The sequence below is a fragment of the Stenella coeruleoalba genome (assembly GCF_951394435.1).
Source record: "Stenella coeruleoalba genome assembly, chromosome: 4".
NCBI lineage: Eukaryota > Metazoa > Chordata > Mammalia > Artiodactyla > Delphinidae > Stenella > Stenella coeruleoalba.
In genome coordinates this window covers 70393852-70418588 of record NC_137149.1, presented here as the reverse complement: position 1 = coordinate 70418588, position 24737 = coordinate 70393852, and the positions used below count along the sequence as shown (strand labels likewise).

At 34.9% G+C, this 24737-nt stretch overlaps 1 protein-coding gene across 7 annotated transcripts in view; it reads left to right on the top strand.

The window, feature by feature from the left end:
* NFXL1 (nuclear transcription factor, X-box binding like 1) overlaps nt 1-23320 on the top strand; it is a 53189-nt gene extending 29869 nt beyond the window's left edge. For 6 of the 7 annotated variants that reach the window (XM_079920831.1, XM_079920830.1, XM_079920829.1 and 3 more), the window contains 8 exons: nt 3895-3916; nt 4345-4485; nt 7239-7405; nt 10994-11063; nt 15158-15262; nt 18253-18339; nt 19152-19205; nt 21746-23320. In XM_079920831.1, coding sequence (XP_079776957.1) covers nt 3895-3916; nt 4345-4485; nt 7239-7405; nt 10994-11063; nt 15158-15262; nt 18253-18339; nt 19152-19205; nt 21746-21919 — 820 coding nt within the window. In that variant the 3' untranslated portion in view covers nt 21920-23320. Of the gene's footprint in view, nt 1-3894; nt 3917-4344; nt 4486-7238; nt 7406-10993; nt 11064-15157; nt 15263-17881; nt 18126-18252; nt 18340-19151; nt 19206-21745 lie in introns of those variants that run through there. The other variant, XM_079920832.1, reaches the window with a different exon arrangement.
* The last annotated feature ends 1417 nt before the right edge of the window (nt 23321-24737 follow it).

The following is a 24737-nucleotide window of genomic DNA, read 5'->3' as shown; positions in this document are numbered from 1 at the left end:
TCTTAGACTGAGAGACCAAAAGACAGTCCAATTTAAAAATGGTCAAAGGCTTAGAATAGATATTTCTCCAGAGAAGTTCTACAAATGGCTAGTAAACATGTGAAAAGATGCTCAATATCATTAATTAGAAAAATGTAAATCAAAGCCACCAGGGGATACCATTTTACATCCACTAGGAAGGCTAAAATAAAAAAGACATATGATGTGTTGGTGAAGATATGGAGAAGTTGGAACCATTATACATTGCTGTTGGGAAGGTAAAGTGGTGTAGCTACTTTGGAAAAGGGTTTGGTAGTTTCTCAGGAGACTAAACATAGAGTTACTCTATGACCCAGCAGTTTTACTCTTAGGACTATGCCCAAGAGAACTGAAAATATAGATTCATAAAAACTTGTACATGAATGTCCATAGCAACATTATTATTAATAGCCCAAAAAGTGAAAACAATTTTTTTATCAACCGATGAATGGATAAACAAAATGTGGTATAGCCATACAATGGAATATTATTCAGCTATAAAAATCCATGAATTACCGATACATTTACATATTACGTGGATGAACCTTGAAAACATTATTCTAAATGAAAGAAGCCAGACACAAAAGGCCACATGCTGTTTGATTCCATTTATATGAACTGTCCAGAGTAGGCAAATCCACAGAGACAGAAGGTAGAGTAGTGGTTGCAGGGGCTGGGGATAGGAGACTATGGGGAGTGACTTCTAATAGTTTCAGGGTTTCTTTTTGGGTTATGAAAATATTCTAGAATTAAGTAGTGGCGGTGGTTACACAACCTCATGAATATACTAAACTCCTCTGAATTGTACTCTTTAGAAGTATACATTTTATGGTATGTGAATTTCATCTCAGTTTTAAAAAGGAGAAAAACATATATGAAGATCCTTCTAATTCTGATACGATTTTTCAGCGACATGTCTAACAAAATTATTATTGTAAAGGATATATTAAAAAATATTACTTGTCACATGAACTATCCAGTTAATATAATTTCTTATTAGAGTACAGTGTTCCTGTTTTCTTGCCCTCTTGTTTTAAAAATAACGTTACATTTAATAATAATTTGGCCATGTGATAAAAGAATTCTGAACATGTGCATGTAACACATATAATATGTGCTGTATCATTTAGGGTGCCGTTTGTTTCAAGTAACAAAAACCCTAAATAAAAAGCGACATTGTAACATTTATGCCTTGCACAGTTAGACTGGAGGTAGAACTGCTGCTTCATGGTTGGTTAATCTGGTTGATTCAGTGATTTATCGTCAAGAGCCTGGATTCTGTCTTTACATTTTATCCTCAGTGTGTCCTTTTTGCTCTCAGGCTACTTGCCCTTCTGATAAACTTCCCATCCAGTTAGTGAAGTTTCCAAAGGGAGAAATGGACACTGTTTAAGCCTTCAACCATCACTTTCTTCTTTATTTAAAGACTGAGGAAACCTTTCCCAGAAGCCCCATAGTAAAACTCTTTTCACATTTCACTGGCCAGAATAGGATCACAAAACAATTGCTAAACCAGTCCCTTTAAAGGGAAATGAAATATTTGTTTTGTTTCTTTAAATAGACTGTTTTTTTTAGGTGATTTTTTAGGTTTGCAGGAAAATTTCACAGAAAATACAAAGAGTTCCCGTATGGTCCTGCCACACACACGCAGTTTCCCTTAATATCTTATATTAGTGTGGAATTGTACTCTTTAAAAGTATAAACTTTATGGTATGTGAATTTTATCTCAGTTTAAAAACCAAAAACATATGTATAAAGATCCTTCTAACTCTGATATAATGATTTTTCAGTGGCATGTATAACAAAATTATTATTATGAAGTATATGTTGAAAAATATTATTTGTCACATGAACTGTCCAGGTAATACAATTTCTTTCTTAGAGTAGAATTTTTTTACAGTTGAGGAACTGATATTGATACATTATTATTAACTAAAGTCTATAGTTTACCTTGGTAAAGGTTTACTTTTTCGGTTGTACGGTCCATGAGTTTTGATAAATGCATGATCTCATGTATCCACCATTACAGTACCATACAGAATAGTTTCACTGCCCTAAGAACCTCCTGTTCATCCCTCACCTCCCCAGCCCTCAAGCCTCTAGAAACTGTTGGTCTTTTTACTCTCTCTATAGTTCTGTCTTTTTCAAAATGTCCTATAGTTGGAATCCCACAGTATATAGCCTTTTTAGCATATTGCACTTGATAATATGCATTTAGGTTTCCTCCATGTCTTTTTGCAGCTTGATAGCTCATTTCTTTTTATTGCTGAGTAATATTCTATTGTATGTATATACCACAGTTTGTTTATTCATTCACCTATTGAAGGGCAGTTTGGTTGTTTCCAAGTTTTAGCAGTTATGAAGAAAGCTGCTGTGAACGTTCATGTTCACAGAACATATGTCCATGTTATTGTGTGGACATATATTTTCAACTCATTTGGGTAAATATTTAGGAGTGCTATTGCTGGATCATATGGTAAGCCTATGTTTACCTATATAAGACACTGCCAGACTAACACGGTGGCTGTACCATTTTGCATTATCACCAGCAATGAATGAGAGCTCCTGTTTCTCTACATCTTTGCCAGCAAATGCTGTTGTCAGTGTTTTGGATTTTAGCCGTTCTAATAGGTGTGCAGTGGTATCTCGTTTTAATTGGCAGTTCTTTAATGGCATATGATGTTGAGCATCTTTTCATATGCTTATTTGCCATTTGTATATCCTCTTTGGTGAGGTGTCTGTTCTCTGCTCAAATCTTGACCATTATTTAATTGGCTGCTTAATTTCTTATTGTTGAGTTTTTAAGAGTTCTTTTATAGTTTAGATACAAGTTCTTTACCGGATATGTGTTTTCCATATATTTTCTCCCAGTCTGTGGCTTGTGTTAATGAAAACCTGTTTTTATTTAAGTGTTTTTGGCAGAGCAGATGTTTTTGGTTTAATGAAATCCAACTTAACCATTTTTCTTTCATGGATTGTGTTGTATTTAAAAAGTCATCGCCAAACTCGAGGTCACCTAGATTTTCTCCTATGTTTTATAGTCTTGCATTTCACATTTAGATCTGTGACCCATTTTGAATTAACTGCTGTGAAATGTATAAAGTCTGTTTGTATTTTTTTTCCATGTGGATGTTCCTTTGTTCCAGCACCAACCGTTTGTTGAAAAGACTACCCTTTCTCCATTTGATCGCCTTTCTCCTTTGTCAGAGATCAGTTGGCTATGTTTGTGTGGGTCTATTTCTGGGCTGTCTGTTTTGTTCCATTGATCTATTTGTCTATTCTTTCACCAGTACTGTACTGTCTTGATCACTGTAGCTTTATAGTAAGGCCTGAAGTTGGGTAGTGTCAATCCTCTGCCTTTGTTCTTCAGTACTGTGTTGGCTATCCTGGGTTTTTTATCTTTCCATATAGACCTTAGAATCAGTTTGTTGATATCCACAAAATAACTTGCTGGGATTTTGATTGGAATTGTGTTCAATCTAGATGAAGTTGGGAAGACGTGACATTTTAACAGCATTGTACCTTTCTATAGATGAACATGAAATATCTCTCCATGTATTTAGATCTTTGATTTCTTTCATCAGTGTTTTGTAGTTTTCTTCATATAAATCTTGAATTTATTTTGTTAGATTTATATCTAAGTATTTCATTTTTGTGTGTGCTAGTATAAATGGTGGTGTGTTTTTAATTTCAAATTCATTCATTGCTGGTAGGTAGGAAAACAATTGGCTTTTGTATATTAACTTTGTATCCTGCAACCTACGTGCTTATTTTTTATTCTTAAAAAAAAGACTAGTAGAGTTAGCATGTTTGCTTTAAAAATATTCTTTTTGAAGACTGTATAATGTTTCATTTCATTTTATTTTTGTCTTGCAGGGAATGTCTTGGAAAGCATGAGGTGAGTTACAGGCACAAACTTTAAGTAAAGCTTGTAATCTATGTACCTCTTCTATATGATGGTCGTTAGAAATAACAAAGTCAATGTATTGTCTTTTTAGTGCTCTAAAGAGTACAAGAGTTTGTCTACTAATTTTAAAAATACACAGTACTTTTATTTGAGAATTAGCCTATGTATATGCATTCACTGCAGAATCATTACATTGAATTTCCCTTTTAGGAATAGAATGTTTTGCTCCTTGGGATTCATTCTTTGGATTTTTTTGGATAGGTTACTTTGATTTTGATAATAACAATTATTAATGAAAATATATTAGATGAAACTTGTTCTCAAATGATAACAGAGTCATTTTTGAAACATGCTTCCAATAGGTTGTGTGTGTGTGTGTGTGTGTGTTGCTGATTTTCCTTTTTTTCTTAAATTTTAAGGTGAGCCCACTACCATGCCACACCGTAGGACCCTACTCTTGTAGGAGAGTTTGTGGACGAACCTTAGATTGTCAGAATCATACATGTATTAAAGAGTGCCACAAAGTAACTGAAATTGATTCCTGCACTGACAAAAACAAGGTAATGTCCTTGAGTTGAATGTATACATGCTTACAGTATGCTTGAAACATTTTTTTCAATAATTTTGCCATAAATATTTTCCATTTTGCTATAACTTCTCTTTCCTTTTTCTTGCCCTCATCCCATCTCCTTCCTTGCCTTTCCTCAGACAACCAACTTTAACAACTTGGTGTATATCTCTCTGTATCTTTGTGCTAGTTCATAAGAATATGCCTTTTAATTTGGTACTGTTTACATGCTATACCTGGGTTAATACATAAGGTTTGATTTTATGATAAAAGTACAGAAATTGTGTCTCTTTTTAGATAGTAAGTAGCAGTATCACCTCTACTGCTATCCATTTATATCTCTAAGTTTAGTCTGGAGCATTTGCAGTCAGCTGTTTTTTAAACCTAATACATGGGGTAGATGTTCACAGTTTTAACAAATTCTCAATCTTTTGTTGGAAGTAAATACCATCACAGATACAGGATATGTATAAGTTACGTGAAATTTACTAAAAGCATTTTACAAGCATATGAGAAATCAACCATTCAAAGATGTCTAAAAATTGCCATTTCACAAGGAAAAACAAATGTAGCTAATCAAATTTTAATTAATACTAAATTTTATTTTTAAAATAATGTTTTTTCCTAGGTTTCCATTCTATAGGGAATCATAATAATATTAGCAAGTGTGCTTAATGAGGAATAAGCCAAAGATTTTAAGCTTAATTTTATTATTAAGTAACATTACATTTACAGGTGTTTAAATTATTACCATGAATTGTGTTATTGAAAATTTCACTTGCATTATTAGATGTTTTGGTCTTTGATTTGGTGATTGTAATGCATGACAACATAATGTCTATAGTATCATTCTTCCTCATGTGCAGATATATATGTAAATCGTATTGCTTATAATTTCTTCACTGAGTCATGCCTTGATCCTCAATAAAAATATTCTCATGATAAAATGAAAAAGATATTGGAATTATAAAATCAAACTAACATAATGATTCAAAACCACTTTAACTAGTTAGAGAATAGCTATATATGGCTTTCCTCCATTAGACTTCCAGAATATCAGATGTATCAGAAAAAACTCATTTTAAGAAGTGATATGACATGTTTGGGGAATTACCTTGGATTATCCCAACATGGCTTTGTAGGCAGTCAGTGCCTGTGGTGAAATATGGGTTATAAGTTATGTGCAATTCTTCTCAATTTAGCTACAAATCCACCCTATCTCCCACTCAGGGAAGGCTACTGCAGTATAAGTGAGTGGAAATTATATTATTTGGGGGGATAACTTTGCAATCATTCTAATTTATGTATTAAAGGTTAAATAATTCAGAAACTTTAAAAATTAATTCCTTACTGTAACATCTCAATTGAGACCCACTGGAGAAAGGCTCTTAATAGGTCTCTCTTGACCCAAATGCCCTTGGAATTTTTAATGCAGTTTCTACCTTGAGGTATAGCACAGAGCCTATAACACAGCAGGTATTCAATAAGTGTTTATTGAATTAACTGAAATCAAAGCTCTTTTGCTTCTTACCTCTGCTCTAGTCTCTTTCCTTCCCTTGCCTTAACCCTCAGATCTCAGTTCAGTCAATGCCATTCTTATGTGGGATGGCTCTGATTGATACCATTAGCAGCAAATATAACCCTAATTCATTGGCTGTAGTGAGTGGGAATGTGGTTAACTGGGGAAAGGTGTGAAGGTGATGGCAATCACAGTGGTGTGTATTTCGCAAGCAAACATGGGCTGAAATACTTTTTGACTGATTGAAAGAAGAATGAGGATATTTTCTCTTTGAGGAAAGTCTGTCATCAAAAAGAAATAAAAAAGAAAATATATGTATACGTACATAATCACACATACATAGATATACACATGCATTTCTTCTATATTATGTATGCTACAGACCCTTGCCACACAGAGTGTTGTCTGCAGACCAGTGGCATTGGCATCACCTGGAATCTTGTTAAAAATGCAAAATCTCAGGCCCCGCCTCAGCATTTTAACAAGATTCCCAAGTGACTTTTTTAAAATTGGTTATGAAAAAGAGATAATTAATTTTCTTTTTTATATTACTTAATTAATTTTATTTTGGCTGCACTGGATCTTTGTTGCTGTGCGCAGGCTTTCTCTAGTTGTGGCGAGCGGGGTCTACTCTTCGCTGTGGTGTGCAGGCTTCTCACTGTGGTGGCTTCTCTTGTTGTGGAGCACGGGCTGTAGGTGCACGGGCTTCAGTAGTTGTGGCGCACGGGTTTAGTTGCTCCGCGGCATGTGGGATCTTCCCGGACCAGGGCTTGAACCCATGTTCCCTGCATCGGCAGGCGGATTCTTAACCAGTGCGCCACCAGGGAAGCCTGTGTGTTGCTTTTTTAGTTAGGTGATGATCATGCTTCTTGGGTGGAAAATGTTTTTACTCTGTTTTTTCTTTCTGCCACTGACTAAGAAGTAATTTACATTTTAATAGGGATGCTTCATGTAATCACAAGTCCATTTTAAAGGTGAGGCAGTTTGATCAAATGAGGTTTGTAGACATCAAAATCTTTGTGAATAATGGTCCTATTGATGATCTTGCTATTATTCATTTTGAATATTTTTAAAAGAGTGAAAGCATGGCACCATTTTATTAACTGTATTTCTAAGAGCTACAGAAGTACTTTCTTTTAACGGGATATATAAATTTTATAATTTTAACATATATAGAAATGTTAGACTTCTGTATTTAGATGACTTATTTCCTTGGTACTTATCAGGCTGGCCCAGAATGCCTTCAATGTGAGGAAGGGTGCTCTAAATCACGGCCGCCAGGTTGTCCTCATCCGTGTGTTTTGCCATGTCACCCTGGAGAGTGTCCTCCCTGTGTTCAGATGCTTAGAGTAAAATGTCACTGCAAGATCACAAGTCTTTATGTGGAATGTAGGTAAGTGGACTGAAGAAATATTCTTGTTTTACTAAAATCATTTTAACTGGTATATTTTCATAATTCAGAACCCTTTATAGAATACTTTAAGGAATATTTTTCAGTATGGTCCTTAGGGGCTGGAGACCTAGATTTTCCAGTAGAGATCTGGAAGAAAGAAATGTAGACTATTTCATCTTCTAGATACTTTACCTTGATTTCAACCAGGACAGTTCTGCTTTTTTCCACTTGGGGATTCTGTATAAGATTTTGTTAGAAAAAAAATTTGCTTTAAAAAAAAACAGGAGAAGCACTCCTATAGCAGATTTTTCAGATAACAGTGTCAGCCAGAGCTTTGTTGGATCAAAAGTTGACTTGCACATAGTTACTTAGGCACAGTTTTTAAATCATAGATTTAAAAGGTAGCTTTTGTTTATTACAAATGTTGCTGTTGTAGCATTTATCATACTAGGATATGACCTCTATATGTTCCTTACTTAAAAATGAAATTTTTTGCTTGTGGATTATGCAGAGGGAGAAAAAAATTACATTTTTTTCTGTTTATCATGATCAAATATGTAATTAACCTAACTTGTTCAGCTCCATTTCACTTAAGTCTATAAAGTGGGTTTTTTGTAAGTATATTTTACTCAGAATTAAATTTTTTTATATATACAAATTTTTAAAATTTATTTATTTTTGGCTGCGTTGGGTCTTCGTTGCTACGCATGGGCTTTCTCTAGTTGCAGCGAGTGGGGGCTGCTCTTCATTGCCGTGCATGGGCTTCTCACTGCAGTGGCTGCTCTTGTTGCGGAGCACAGTCTCTAGGAGCATGGGCTTCAGTAGTTGTGGCTTGTGGGCTCTAGAGCGCAGGCTCAGTAGTTGTGGTGCACAGGCTTAGTTGCTCCACAGCATGTGGGATCTTCCCGGACCAGGGCTCAAACCCGCGTCCCCTGCACTGGCAGGCAGATTCTTAACAACTGTGCCACCAGGGAAGCCCTCAGATTAAATTTGAGAATATGAGTTTATGTCTGATTTTTTGAGCGTAAATACTTGCAGAAAAATGCCTGTTAATATTATCTTAAATTTGTTTTTGTCTCTTATACTCTGGACTCATGCTTTAAATTGGAAAGTCAAATTTTATTCTTTTTAAATATTAAAATTATTTTGTTGAAATTTTAAAAAATTATAATTTTTAGTTTTATAAGTTTTGTAGGGAGAGTTAAGAGGACAATTTTGCTTTCTTAATGGGTGATGACTGATGAGAAGAGGTAGTTTTCTTTTCTTTTGTTTGTTTTGTTTTCTTTTGTTTGGCCGTGCCCCTAGGCATGAGGGATCTTTGTTCCCTGACCAAGAATTGAACCCGTGTCCTCTGCAGTGGAAGCATGGGAGTCTTAACCATTGGTACACGAGGGAAGTCCCAAGACGTTGTTTTCTTTGGTCTTTCAGGGTCCTAAATTTCCCTCTCTTGCTCCTTTTTCCCTTTGTCGTGTCATCTCCAAAGGGCACCTTCCCTTTTTACTGTCTTGTTCTGCAGAGTGTTGCCTTTCCAATATTGGCTCCTTGATTCTTGTGCAGTTTTTAAAGTCTCTTCTCTTTAGTTGGTGCTCTGATCCACCAAGACTTTTTCAGTATTTTTACATTTATGGTGGACTTTGTCTTTCTTGTGTGATGTTAGCTCAGTGCGCCTCTTCTCTTTTCTGCTCAGTTTTTCCAGAACTCTACCAAGCTCTCTGAAAAGACTTGCTATATGGGAGCTTGAGAAATAGCTCTGCTAGGAATTGGTGTTTATTTTTCTACTTACAGGTAATTTGAAGTTTGTAGAAATTTCTGTCTTCTGGCTTTGCTGAGGTCATAGGATTTGAGTGATTTTGTTTGTTATTAATGAACTGAATGATTTTGGGGGGAAATGTGTGGATATATTTGGATTGAGGTGGTTTCCATTACCATAGCTATCCAGAGTTGCTTCTTCCGTTTCTTGAATGCATGTTTAAAGTATATGTTTTTATATAGAATTCTTCAGTCTCAGTATTTGTCCCAATAATTTCATTTACTTTCAGTTCAGTGAATAATTTCATAAGTCATCTTTTCTTTTTGATCCTTTTCTGCTTCATGTAATTTCTTCTATAGAAATTAGATATAAAAGATGCAGGCCTTGAAAAGCTTATTCCTAATGAAAGAGTAACAGGAACAAAGTGATATTAGCTCTTAAGAGGTAAGCACCTTACCTGTAAGAATGAAAATATACAACTTTAATAGAGCCAGAGTAAAAACTTTGTTATTATTACGTGCAACTTTGCCGGGAAAATTGCATGTGGTATCTTAGAGTACATTTATAGCCAATTTGATACAAATATTTAAGATAATAGTTTTGACATTAGTGAGGCTAAACTTATGGTATATTTTGGCAATTATGTCTAGTGAAGGGAACAGGAAAAGAAAATAAAGGAAAGGAGAAGGGAGGTAATGGGGAAGAGTAAAGTGAGACACAGGTGATGGGGATTTTTAGATTGTCACTGTTTACTGACTCATGCAGTGTCTACTGTTGAGCTGTCTGTTAGGAAGTATTATTCATTGGTGTTTGTGACTTTTTCTGAATTACACACTGAAAACATAAAAGCACAGATTGATCTAAAATGATCTGAATCAATTTCTAACATTAATAGATAGCTTAATCCAAAATCAACTGAAAAAAAGTTTTTCTAATAAGCTTACTGCACTTCCCACTGAATAGCCTAAACTCCTCAATTTGAAGTAACATTTTTTTCCCTGTTCTTTAGAAGTAAATCTGAGTGAGCATTTTCTCTCGGTCAATTTTTTAATAAATTTATTTATTTATTTGTTTATTTATTTATTTATGGCTGAGTTGGGTCTTTGTTACTGCATGTGGGCTTTGTCTAGTTGCGGTGAGCGGGGGCTACTCTTCGTTGCGGTGTGCAGGCTTCTCATTGTGGTGGCTTCTCTTGATGCGGAGCACAGGCTCTAGGTGTGGGGCCTTCAGTAGTTGTGGCACGTGGGCTCAGTAGTTGTAGCTCGCAAGCTCTAGAGCGCAGGCTCAGTAGTTGTGGCGCACAGGCTTAGTTGCTCTGCGGCATGTGGGATCTTCCCAGACCAGGGCTCGAACCCATGTCCCCTGCATTGGCAGGCAGATTCTTAACCACTGCGCCACCAGGGAAGCCCTCGGTCAATTTTTAAGTAACATATTGAACCATTAGTTTTAAATCTTTTATGTAGAAGCTTTACAAAGAGTTATAATTATGAATAATGATTGATCTACAGGGAGAGATAACTAGCAGGAACTGTTAAAGAAAGGCCAGGCGTAGATGATATTTTGTGTGTGTTTTGTACTTCCTTTTTGCAGCAGTTGCCATTTTTGGCATTTGATTTGTTGGTGGAAGATACAGGGCTAGAAGGTTTGAATTATCAAAGCAGTTAAGTAATTTGAGGATGTTACAGATGAGATACAATTAAAATATTTCTTTAAAAAATGAAGTAAATAAGTAAGATAATTTTATGGATATGTTTGAAATTGAGTTATTTTTTAGAAAAACCATACTATAAAGTGGACTTTTGTTTGAATGTCATCAAAACTTCCTCTCATCTTTTTAGAAAAATAACCACAGCTGATGTAAATGAAAAGAACCTCCTTAGTTGTTGCAAAAATCAGTGTCCTAAAGAGGTAAGATTTAATAGAATCTTTTACGTTGTATTTCTTAGACATTGTTTCTCTTTTATTGTTTGGTCATCCTATTCCAGGTCTTTTCTGGACCCCTAGAAATGCGGGTACAGAAAGGGAAATGTGATTGATGTTTGTAGAAACGTGTGGTTAGGGTAGAAGCACATCTCTTTATGAAATTTGGGGATATTAGGACCAGGAATGACTCTGAAGATTTTTTTAAGCAGTTTTAAAGATAGCTTATGTACTTTACACAATAAATATTGACCTAATGTTTACCCACCTTAAAATATAAGTAGATCAAGAACCATGTGGCTCATGGGCAGTTGGACAGTAAATCCACAGTAGAAAAAACAGATCGTGTGTGTGTGTGCGTATGTGCGTGTGTAAACGTTAAAGCTCATTATTATCTTGAATTAATATAAAGCATTCATATATAAAGTATTGCTTTTAGAGATTCTGGTGCTTGTATATGCGTTGTATTTAAACTAATTTATTGAAAGTGGTTCAGAAAAATTGTTCAGAGTAAAAAGGTAAAAACTCACTGGTTGGTGATTTAGCCCAGCAATGATTTGAGAAACGAAAGTAGTCTATCTCTCCTTGGCCAACTTAACAGTTAGGCTGTATCTTTTTTGCTGTTGTCGGGGGTAGGGAAGTGACGGCTATTTCGTTTGGGGGGACATTTATAAAGGAATTCTTTTGACTTACAGATGTACTAATAGCACCCCTTTTATTTTAATCCTTTGTCTTTGTATACTTATCTAAGTATTTCTCATCCTATTTAGAATCGGAAGAGATGACAATGAAGTCTTAAATACAGTATTGTCTCTTTGATTAAATAAAAAGAGAAATCAATTCATGATATGCCTTTTTGTTTACAGTATTTCCTTTTAACTAAAACTTTGGACACTTTTTATGGATTACTGTTTAACAACTTGGAAATTGAACCTGCGATTTTTTAAAGTTATGTAAGATTACAAAAAGGGAGACATTTCAAGCAATAAATGATTATTTTAATAATCCTGTCTTTGTTATATGAGTGAAACTAGAGGCATGGGATATTTCAAGTTTAATTTTCTGAATTCTTCAAATTCTAAGTTTTCCCTTGTTAAAATAAATTTTCTTCTGTCCAGATTAAAATTCCAGGTAATAAGTAGTTGAGAATGTTTTATTTTTAACCTGACACAGTAACTTGGTATGAGGTTGCAGTTAGAAATAAAATTGAATTCAGGGATTGCTAATTTGCATTGCCTTGCAAATTTGCATTGCCTTGGCTGTGATTCATTTGTGATCCTGTTACGCCATTTGGTGGGACTGGAGATGAGTGGGCAGTATTTATTTAAAAAATTTTTTCTCATGCTCATCATTTTTGGGATCTAGGCCATTCTGGAGCCCCTGGTATTGCTAGTGTCTCCTTGGACTTTCTTGAAAAATGTATTCTTAGGTTGGGAACAATCCAAATGGCTGTTATGGTTTAGAACAGTCTAGGGGTGGACAGGTGAGTATTACTGTGGTTAATAGAACTCATTCTAGTTTATGTTCTCTTGACATTGATAAGACTACAGCAGTGTTTTTCAAACTCTAGTGTGCATCAGAATCACTTCAAGGGCTTGTTAAAACGGCTTACTGGGCCCCACCCCAGAGTTTCTGATTTTGTGGGCCTGGAGTGGAGGCCCAGGAATTTGCATTTCTAATATGCTGTTATATAAGGGTGATACTGTTGGTCTGGCACCACACTTTGAGAACCAGTAGGCTATGGTATCAACTCATACTCTGGATCAACCAAGAACTATGTCTTTTTGAATCTGCCATAGATATCTTAGACTCAGAGTTACGGTATGAGATTATGACAAATTCTGATCCATTGATAAATTCCTGTTTGCTTTCTCCTCCCCTTTCCATACTGTAGATTTCTTGTGGGCAGGAACTGTGTCATGTTTGTCTTTATATCCAGTCTCTGGTTCCCTGGTTGTACATATTAGGTAGTTGGTAAATGTATATTGAGTGTGAGTGTAAGTGTGAACTGTGGGAGTGGCATAGGCATGTCCTTCCAGCTCCACTACTTCTTTGATATACACTCTATGTGTCTATTGGACTGTTCAGTTAGGTTTGAATTAAACTAAAAGGAAATGTAAAGATATTAAGAACTGCACCTTTATTTAAATTGTGCCCCACATATACAATTCTACTTTTAAAAATTATTTCTGAATTTGGTTTTATCACTCCTATGCAAGCTTTTCTGTTTTTTACTTGGGCAAATTATTTAATGTCTCTGTATCTCAGATTGCTCATGTGTAAAATGGGGGCAATAGTAATACTCACTTTAGAGTGCTGAATATTAAGTGAGTTAATAACATGTAAAGGTCTTAGTGTATGGTAAGTGCTACAGATGTGCTGGCTATGGTAATTATGGTATGGGTATTTATCCACAAATAATATTGATTTTCAAGCTTTCCTTAATTATTTTTAAAGAGAGCTTTTAAAATTTTTAAATTATTGGTATTAAAATGAAACATTTTGAACTAGACCGTGTTGCTTATTGGTAAGCCATTTGGTATGACTTAACCAAAGTGCTAGCAGAATGATATTAAGGGCTGAGTAGAGTAGAAGAAAACCATCTCACTGTGAGTGGAAGGGGTAGGATATCTCATCTTTAAATGAATATCAAGGTTGAATGTTTTAGAAAAACCTCTGTTTTTTGCTGTGAAATCTATAATGAAGATACAGTCACTATATATTATACATTCTAATCAACTTTCTTTGGGACTACTTTTCTGCTCTTTCAGAGTATAACCTGGCTTTTGAGATAATACATACTTGCACATCTAACAGGGAAATGGTCATGTGATTTGATTTTTTAAAATAATGAAATTATTACATACTCAACAGTACATAACACATATATGTACAGTTTAACAAATGGTTAAAAAGTGAACACCATGTAACTCCACCTAGGTCAAAAAATTTAGCATTGCTGCATCTCAGAAGTCTACCAAAGTTCCTTTCTTAGTGTAGTTCCCACCCTCTATTCTATGTTACCACCATTTGCCTTTTATAATAATTATTTCCTTGCTTTAATTTATAATTTTTACTGTAAATTAAAGTTTTTACTACAGGTATATCTGGAAGCAATATTGATTGCATAATTTTATATTTAAAGTTCAAAAGTATGAGCTTTTGTGACTTGCTTTGTTTGCTCTACATTGTGCTTGTCATTTTTGTTACATGTGGCTGTAGTCCATTTACTCCATTGTGAATATACTGTAGTTTATTTATTTTACTGTAGGTAGATAGGTAGAGTTGTTATACTGCTATGAATGTTCTTGTTTGTACATTCTGGTATTATGTGTATAGATTTCTCTTTGTAGTGCAGTTGGTTGGTCATAGGGAATGTGTAAATTCAACTTAAAGTCATACTGATTTCCAAAATAATTATATGTAACCAGTAAATTTTCCAATTTACCGTCAGGATTTTATAGCTCCTTTTGTTTCGTATCCTTACCAATACTTGGTATTGTCAAAATTTAAAAATGTTTGCCAGTCTTATGGCATCTCATGACTTTAGTTTACATTTCCATGATTACTCATGAGTTTGAATACCTTTTCAGGACTAATGGCATTACTTTGCCTTTACAAGGGAAGGTGGATGTGTCACAGTGCTCCACGTATAGAACCAGGGACCCAGGTTAGCAGGGCAGCTCTGCTCTCTTTGAGTCATGGGCCCCACTGTTGCTCTAGATATCCTCATTTCCAGCACATTGGGAGGGAAAAACATGGATGTGTGCTCTTGAGAAGCTTTAAGGCACAAAAGCACTTACGCTTACATTCCGTTGGCCAGAACTTGGTCACATGGCTCTAACTAGCCTCAAGAGTGATGTAAGATGTGCTGTTAGAGTGGAACCAGGGAGAATATTGAGCATTTCTGGGAATTAAGGTAATTTATATCCAAAAGAAAAAAGTTGAAAAATCAGCCAATTATCCAGGATTTATTGACCCTATTGGAATGGACTTTTTCTTAAAATAGTTGATGGGGAAAGGGGAGGTAGAGTATGACTAAAATATAAATATATAATTGTTTTATTTTGGTTTTATTTTAGCTTCCTTGTGGTCATAGATGCAAAGAAATGTGCCATCCTGGTGAATGTCCCTTTAATTGCAACCAAAAGGTGAAACTTAGATGTCCTTGTAAAAGAATTAAAAAGGTATATATTTTAAGTTATTGAAAATTCTTTTCTGTGTGCATTTTTGTTGGTTTTGTTGTTTTGTGGGGGGTTTTTTGGCAGGGACGGGGAGTCTGTATTTTGGTAGTTCTTTGACTTTATTTTTTTGACTGAATTTTAAGGTCTTATTTCTTAGAATCTTTTTATTATTGGCATATCTATTTCTGCAAGTGCTTATTTTAAAAATCAGCTTTGTTTGGCAATTTAGTTTTCTGCAATTTAATAGTAAAAGAGGATTATTTTACATTGGAACTGAGTTCAGTGCCCTTTTTTGGATAGAATCAGTGTGTTCTAGATTTGAGGTCTTTGCACAAGATGCACAATGTAATAAAAAAGTAAGTTTCATGATTTAAGAAATGGTCTGGAATTAACCTTTGTTGCTCTTATTTATGACATTTTTTTACCGTCAGTATTATGTTGTGAACATGTTGCCTTAAAAAGACCTCACATACACGTAGCCTTATAAAATTATACAATAACGTTCAAATTTGGAGAGAGTTAATTTTAAGATAAAATACTGGTAATGAAGGAGTAAAAGGGCAAAAGCTAATGATTGGAAAGCTCAGTGGAAGCAAACTACATACCATTTAGCAAAACTTAGGATTGAAGAATCTCACTGAACTCTTAAAGGTCAGTTCTTTTCCTTGACTTCCCTGTTGACACTGTTGACTCCTTTGAAGATTCTTCTTTCTTGACTTCTGATTTTCCCTTTCTCAGTTATAGTTGTAACGCCTTTTTTGCCTTCATATTCTTATGGTTGTTCCCTAAAGCTACTCTCCTTTCTCTTTCAATTCACTCATTTATTCATCCATTCAGCAAATATTTATTGAAAATGTGTAGCTTTTATTGAGGACCTTTACTTTTCATTTACTTTTATAGCTCCTACTATGTAATTTCCTGGATTCAGGTAACTTCTGAATTTAAATTTATAGGCCTGAGCTTTTCTGGAGTTGGATCCCTAAGTGTTAGATATTTAAACGGACCACCTTTATATGAAAATCAGTACTCAGTCAAATCACTTTTAGTCTGAAATGTCTCTCAAGTTTTCTCTGAAATCTCATCTTACTGTCTGAGTGCAGTTTGCCACCCATTAGAACTCTGGCAGCAGATTATGCTTGGACTTTGAAAACAGCTTCATAACAGATTTCCTTACACCTTCCTAATTGTAATACTTCCAATGTAAGTTCGTCATGGTTCTTCATCACTTGGGAAAAAATATGCACTTTATAAGGAAGGTGTACGTATAGAGAGACTTGGCATAAAGGGGGATCTATGATATTACCTTTGCCTGCTTGTCCAGTCTCATCCCCTGGCAGTCATCTCTGTGAATCCATTACTTAAGTGCCCTAACACATCTGCTATTTCCCCTTTAATCTGTGGCCATATATTTGTTTTTTTCCTTTACTGCTCTGCTTACTAGAATCCTGTTAATACTCAGGGCAAGCATTTCCTTGTTTAGGAAGGCTTTCCTTCCTCTGCCTCCTTTGGGAAGACTTAGGTGCTCCTTCCTCTTGGCTTTCTTTGTACTTTGTGCTACGTTCATGACTAAGAGCTTTGTGATTCCAGGGACATGTGTAACCTTGTTTCCTCATCTGTAAAATAGTTTATACATAGGCTTATTGAAAGGAATGAAAGAGATAATGCTTATATAGCATTTAGCACAATGACTGCTATATTTAATAAATAGTAGCAGCTATTATTATTATTAATTTAGCATTTACCATATTAATTTTTTCCTTTTTGTATCCCCTGTCCCTAATACAGTGCTTTTCATGTAACAGGTACTCTATAAGTACCTTTTGAATGAGAAAAGATATGATGATCCTTCTTCCAGGCTGATAGACTTCATGTCCACAAACATGCAGTATTTATTTTTGTCTCTAATGTTTGTCCATGTTATTTTTCCTTTGTCTGGACTGTCCTTGGATGACAAGACTGTGTTTATCACCAACCTCAGCCAAAATTCTGTGCTATAAAGTGCTTCATTAAAGTATATGTACTTTGCTCAGGATTTGATGATCTCATTTCCTAACTCTGGTAGATATGAACTAAAAAACTAGTGTCTGAGGGTGTGGTGGGAAAGGAGCAACTGGTACAAATAGGTACACTTAGAGCAAAAGTGACATCTGGCAGCAAAAAATATGGAACGAATAAAAGGCAGATAAAAGATCTCCAAAAGCAAAGTCTAAGACTATTTAAAATAAGGACCACTTATTTTATTACAGAATAGTACACAAATTGATCATGGTATTGATGTCACCTCATCAATAAAAGAGTAGATTAGTTTTTTATTATTCCATTAAGGAGGCAGTGAAGTGAAGATATAAGCTTTAGAATGATTTTCATCTAAACATTTTTTAAAAAGATAAAATGGTTGAGAGAAAAATTTTTAGCTCTCCAGAAAACTCGAGAACTGCACTGAGTTGGTAGCCACCAGCCACATATGGCTATTTAAATTAGAATTTTAATGAATCAGCGTTAAATAATATATGACATTCAGTTCCTCAATTTCAGTAGCCATGCTTTGAGTGCTCAGGCACCATGTGTGGTAAGTGCTACCCTTGTGAGTAGTGCACGTTTAGAACATTTCCATCATTTCAGAAAGCTGTGTTGGATGGCACTACTCTAGTACCTCCCTGGAAGCTTTAGAAGAATAACAAGAAAAGATAAAGAAAAATGAAGAATAAAAATGAAATTGAAGCTAAGTTGGTAGTAGTGTTTAGTAAATGATTATTAAATGGATGGTTTTAATTTTATGGTATTCACTTTTTTTGCAGTTAAGAGGTAGAAAATAATCACTGTTTGAACTAAGACATTTAATGCATGCAACCATGTCATTATTAAATATTAACACGACTTAAATAGTATGCATAATCTTAAGCTGCTAGAGAAATTTTGCTTTTTTATGGCATACAGTTACAACTTTGAGGGAAAATCTTTTAAAATCAAATTTTTAAAAACTTTATTTGTAGGAATTGCAGTGCAACAAAGTACGTGAAAATCAGATTTCCATAGAATGTGACATAACATGCAAGGAAATGAAGCGGAAAGCATCTGAGGTAACGTCAGGTTAAATGTCATTTTTAATGTGTTAGCAGCCTTTCCCTACTTATTTTGTGCATTAATTTATGTGCTTATTATGAACAACTCGAAATCTCATCCTTTTTTGTTTTTGTGATAAAAGCCTAGTTTGTTGGCCTATTTTGAACCCTCAGGTGTGCTTTTTATGGTCTGGTGTGTACTAGATTTTTCCATCCTCTGTACCAGTTAGTGTATGTGCTCTGGAACATAGTTATTCATCTTAATGTTAGTGTAAGCCTCCTGAAAATTATGTTAAAATAATACAAAAATAAGGTTTTGGGATTCTTTGCTGTTTGGGTTACTACTAGCATCACTGTTTCTGTCCATCAACCCAATCAAAGAGTAGGCTCTTGGTTTTGTTTGAAACTAAGGATTCCCTTCCAGAGAGGGCATTTTAGGAAAATGGTCAATTTCAACTCTAGGCAAAGAGTGGTATTCAATAATTTATTACAGAGTCTTAGTATGGTAACTTAAGAGAAAAAGTCCAGTTTTAAAGTATTTCAGTTTACAGTGTTGTAACTCTTTGAACTGTGATCTAATATCTCTTATAGTTGTTAAGCTGAAATGTTTATATAAGGTATAACAACCTACCTCCCCTCACCCCCTATCTGTTAGATAGTACCTTGGTAACACTTCTCGGTATATAACATTTACGTTTCTTTAAATAATTTTCAATTTAAAGCTCCCAGAAGTTGTTATGGGTTAGTGGAGCCTGGGAGGAAAGATGTTAAAATTCTATGTAAAATTTGATGATTACAATGTTAATTTACTTTTAAATGTCTATAAACAGATAAAAGAAGCAGAAGCCAAAGCTGCTCTTGAAGAGGAAAAACGAAGACAACAGGTAACTAAACAAAAAATACCCAAACTTCTGTCTCTTTGCATCATCGTTAGTTTTTATGCAAATACAAGATATGTGGAAACATACAAATTAGGATCTGGTGAGCTCAGTTCTGGACTGAAAATACAGTTCCTGTAAAACAAAAATTAGCCATTCACTTACTTCAGTCCAGCTATACTGAACCTCTGAAGAAGCACGGGACCTTGTATGTTCACAGATACTTTGTGTATTCCCAATTTACTTGCTTGCCAGTTTCGTCCATTCTCAAGAGATAACTCCTCTTTTGGTTGAGGGGTGAGGGTCAGGGCATGGCAGCATCCATTTTAAGTCATCCTCTGCAGTGCATGTCTTCGCTCATCTAAAATTATTTGAGTTCTGTTTTACTGAGTTGTAGGTTATCTGTGACAAATAAGTGCTGTTTTACTAACCAATACATTTGTTTTAATAATACATCCCCTTATTTACCGATTAGATTCTTGAATGCAGGATTTTTATCTGTTCTTTGCTATTACCTAGATAACAAGTACATTCCTGATATCCCCTGTTTGCTCAAATACTGTATTTATTGATCATACACTCCAAAGAGTGTCTTAACTTTGTAATAGTGACATGTAATTTTTTGTCAGTTTGCATTTTGAGATGCTTTATACTTATCAAGCAGTGTATATTGTATACAAACTGTTGCCTTTATGAATGAAGAAATTGAAATTTGCATGACTTGAGAGAGGGCATTAAAAACAACTCATGGAGAGAGTCATGGACATATACACACTAACAAACGTAGTAAGGTAGATAGCTAGTGGGAAGCAGCCGCATGGCACAGGGATATTGGCTCGGTGCTTTGTGACAGCCTGGAGGGGTGGGATAGGGAGGGTGGGACGGAGGGAGACGCAAGAGGGAAGAGATATGGGAACATATGTATATGTATAACTGATTCACTTTGTTATAAAGCAGAAACTAACACACCATTGTAAAGCAATTATACCCCAATAAAGATGTTTAAAAAAAAAAAAAAAAAAACAACTCATGTAGCAAGGGTGGGATAAAATGACCTCTGGTGTTTTATGGTTCTATAAAGTTGGTTTGCCTAATACCAAGAAATAAGTTATCAGAGCTAATACAGTAAAAGATGGATCGACTAAAATCCTGGGAGATTAAATTATTAAGAATAGTTCAGGGTGTCCCTTCCTCCCCTTTTCATAAACAGTTGTGGATAGAAATCTTAAACATATTCTCTATTTACTCACCTTTTAAACAGAGTGTATAGAAAATAATTTAAACCGTGCTTGATGACTGTGAGTCATCATTAAAGCATTAGTTATTTTACTGTGTCAGTAGTTCTCAAGTTTGACTGCTTTTAATATATTTTGACCTTGTGCTGTATATCAACAACTACTTGAGAATATTCTGACATTTTGGTTCTTTGAAGAATGCCACTTTGTATTAAGTATATGTTAAGTCTTCTTCCAGTGTGGTTTATGAGCAAAGTCATGGATATGTTAACTGAAATTTCTATTTCCTTTTAAATACACATTTACAGAATCTTGCATGAATATTACATATATATTTTAGTTAATAAGTATCTGGTTTTAGTTAATAACAATGCACTATAGTGTATTGTGTTATATTATCATGCATTAAAGTTTAATAAGTAAGTTCTTAACAGTAGACTGAAAATCTATACTTTATAATGAGTGTCATCTAGTTATCCCTTTTTTTTTTTTTTTGGGCGGTACGCGGGCCTCTCACTGTTGTGGCCTCTCCCGCTGCGGAGCACAGGCTCCGGACGTGCAGGCTCAGCAGCCATGGCTCACGGGCCCGGCTGCTCCGCGGCATGTGGGATCTTCCCGGACCGGGGCACGAACCTGCGTCCCCTGCATCGGCAGGCGGACTCTCAACCACTGTGCCACCAGGGAAGGCCTAGTTATCCTTTTTTAGAACGACTTTTTTATATAATTCTACTTTCTAGAAGAGTCATTTTGACTTAAAGCATGAAGCATTTTTCCCCTGAAGAATTTTTACTCTGTGTTTTGAAATGTATTTGACAGAGAGGAATCAATTTCCGGCAGCTTTTTTCTCTTCACTCACTTGAATTTCTTCCATACAAGCCAGTAATGTTTATTATACCAGCATTGTATAAAACTAGAATTATAGGTATCTTTATTCTAATGGGTCATCTGTTAGCACTTACTAGAAGCTCTATATTATAGAGCCCCATTAATTATAGGTTAATGGTGTTGATGTATAAAACTAATGTCTATATTTTAAATCAGATGTTTCTGTATTTAGTATCAAAGGCAGGCCTTCAATCTGAAATAATCCCTTTCACTACTCCCTAGTTCCCTTTCTGCTTACCTAAGTTCTGAATTTGTTGAATACAATCAGTAGTGGAGAGATGTTTTTTTAAAAAATCAAATCAATATGTTTATTATATACCATTACTATTAAAACATTTCCCAAATTTATTTTTATCTAAGTGGAAAATTTTAAATCAATGTGTGTATTGAATTTAATTTAATAAAAATGATACTGTTTTGATTTAGGCCGAACTGGAGGCTTTTGAAAACAGACTGAAGGGTCGTCGGAAGAAGAACAGGAAGAGAGATGAAGTGGCAGTTGAGCTAACCCTGTGGCAAAAATATAAATATTATCTCTTTCCAGTGTGTGCAGTTGTGGTTTTAGTGTTTGCATGGTACATAGCCCATGGTGTGGATTAAAAAATGTTTGCTCTCTTAATATACCTCAGATTAGATTTCGATAAGTTGTTAAATTTGGAATATTAGAAAGTGAATGTTGTAGAACATAATATATATTCACATTCATCTCTCTCTTCCAGCGGTTGTTAGAAGGACAGAATGTTAATCTTTATCTTAATTAGCATACTAGAAGTGGCAATAGTAAAAGCATGACTGAAATTGTAAAATATTTCATAAGGCATAGCCAGTGGCAGGGTAACATGTTAGTTGTTCATTGTGCTTCCTTCTATTAACATAACTGTTTCATTTACTATTTAGAGCCATCTTTTTTTTTTTTGGCGAAATTAAGATGAAACTGAGCCGTATGTGTAGTAAGAGGAATATTTCACAATGTTTTGGTTACTTATTAAAAGGTACTTTTCCTGATCATGTAACTTTGTACTTTTGAAAATATATATATCCTCTAAAAGACCTCATAAATTATAACATGAAGCTATATAATTAGACTTCATAAATTGGTTTATTAGTGAGGAATTTTTATCAGTTATTGAAGTAAAATTTTATGTAGTGTGTCACTCAGAGGAAAATATAATTGTTTTCAAAAAATGCCAGGCTAGATTCCTCACATGTGGCTATGTCTTATATAAGAAACTTTTAACTGAAGTTGACATGTTTTGTAAAACTTGTATGTGTTTTTTCAAAGTAATAATAAAAAGTAATAATAAAAGAAAAACTAATATTTATGAGCAATATATGCTGAGCACAGGCTTACGAGCTTTATGTACTTTATTCTCATTTCTTCTTATCACAATCGTATAAGTAGATTTTTTTCAGCTGGAAATAATAAGTTCTTATGAAAACAAGCTGATAGAGAAATATCAGTAAGCCAAATCTGTCTGAATTGTAAGTCATTTTAAATGGTTTTGCTATTTAATTTTTGTATAATTAATGTTTTCATTAAAATTTTTCATACCAAATTTTTAATCTAGAATATTTACTATTTAAAATATTCAGGAACCTATAATTTTATCAAGGTATAAAACTAATGCTTGATGTAAAACATAGTAATTGATAGGTACTAAAAAGTGGTAGAAGTGGTAAAAGTACAAAGAAGGATTTTAAAAGTTTGCTTTCTTTAACTCAATTTCTTTAATGTTATGTTCCTTAATCAAGTATTAGCTGGTATCTAAAGTAGAAGGGCAGTCATTCCTTTCTTTATGGTATTTTTGTTTTAATTTTAGATTTCTTTTTTACCTTTCCCAATGTTAGAGTTACTGGGTTGCTGTTTCAGAAGCTCTTAACTAGAGCTGTTACACTCAAGTCATTACCTTACTGTACTCTAAAATGAATGTTAGATGTCCATGTGGTAAGCTCTTTTCATGTATTTCAAAATCTTGGCCTAATAAACAAACCTGAAGCCTGGTTCATGCCTCTTTGTTGGGCTTGTGTTCTTGCTAAGTTTTCTTTCTGATTTGTGCGGAAGAATCTAGTGAGCGGAAGAGGGAGATTGAGTGAATGATAAATGAAGCAGTTTGCTGTTTTTTATTTGCTTGGCTAGTAGCTCAGAGCTTAATTAATTAACCCAAAGTTGCCCAACTATTCATTCATTTATTCAATCAACATATGCCTTTACTGCGTGCCAGGAACCTTCTAGGTACTGAAGATAATGGTGATCCTCTCAGGGACCTGTTAAGGAGTGGAAGAGAGCGGGCAGGAAATAGATACACAATAAAATGAACGTGATTTCATGTATGATAAGTGATGTTAAAAAATGAGAGAAATGTTACAGAAAGTGATGAAAGAGGGGGCTGAAAAGGCACTGGCTAGTTTAGATTGGGAAAGTCCCTCTGAGATGGGGACATTTGAAGATCTGAGGGAAAAGTCTGTGAGGGAGAGAAATCAGTGAGTACAAAGTCACTAAGTTGGGAGATGCTTGGCAGAGCTGAGGAGCAGACAGAAGGGCTGGTGTGGCTGGAGCTGAGTGAGTGACGGGGAGAGAGTGCCCAGGGCCAGTTCACAGTGTGCTTGATAGACCATGCTGTGGAATGGGGGTTTATTTCTGGTTGCAGTGGGCAGCACTGGAAGGTTTTAAGTGGGGAATAGTTGTTGGTCATTGTTCTTTTAAGATAACAGTCTTCTGGCTGCTGTGTGGAGAGAAGACTCTAAGGAATCAAAGGTGAAAGCAGGGAGGGAGATGAGCGGGAGGCAGCCCAGGGTGGAGGTGCTGGTGGTGCTTCAACTCAGTGATTCGGGCCTGCAGTTCCCTCGGTTCCCCACTGCCCTGAAGGAGTGGCCTGAGGATGCTGTGGAAACTGCTGCACAATGAGTGGAGTGGGGAGGAAATAAATAATTTCTTTAAGGTCAAAATGAAATGAAATTTTGTTTAAATACTTAACGTTAATTTGTTCTGAGGGAAATAAAGCGGTACATGTTGACCTTTTTGCTTCAGTCTAAGCCAATTAGAGAAGGAATGGAAGAGTTCCAAATAGCCACTCACAATGACATAGACAAAAATGTGAATGGCCTTATTTTCCTATTTACTATGTATCATAAAAGTTTATTAGCTTACTGTTTGAAATTTGTGGAATATTTATATTGAAATCTTTTAGTATTTTTCAGTTTAAACACTTTTAGGGATTGACCAACACCTAAGTGCTTGTATTTCAGTTAATTTCATTATTCAAGTCTAAATTAAAATCAAATAATTTCAAATAAATTGGCGTAATCTTTGCTGAAATTACCAAAGGAACTTTACTGAAGCAAAACATTAAAAATGTTTGCTTTTTGCAAAGAAGTCTGATGCTTGAGCTTCATGGCTATGAATGTTAAAATTTTTAAA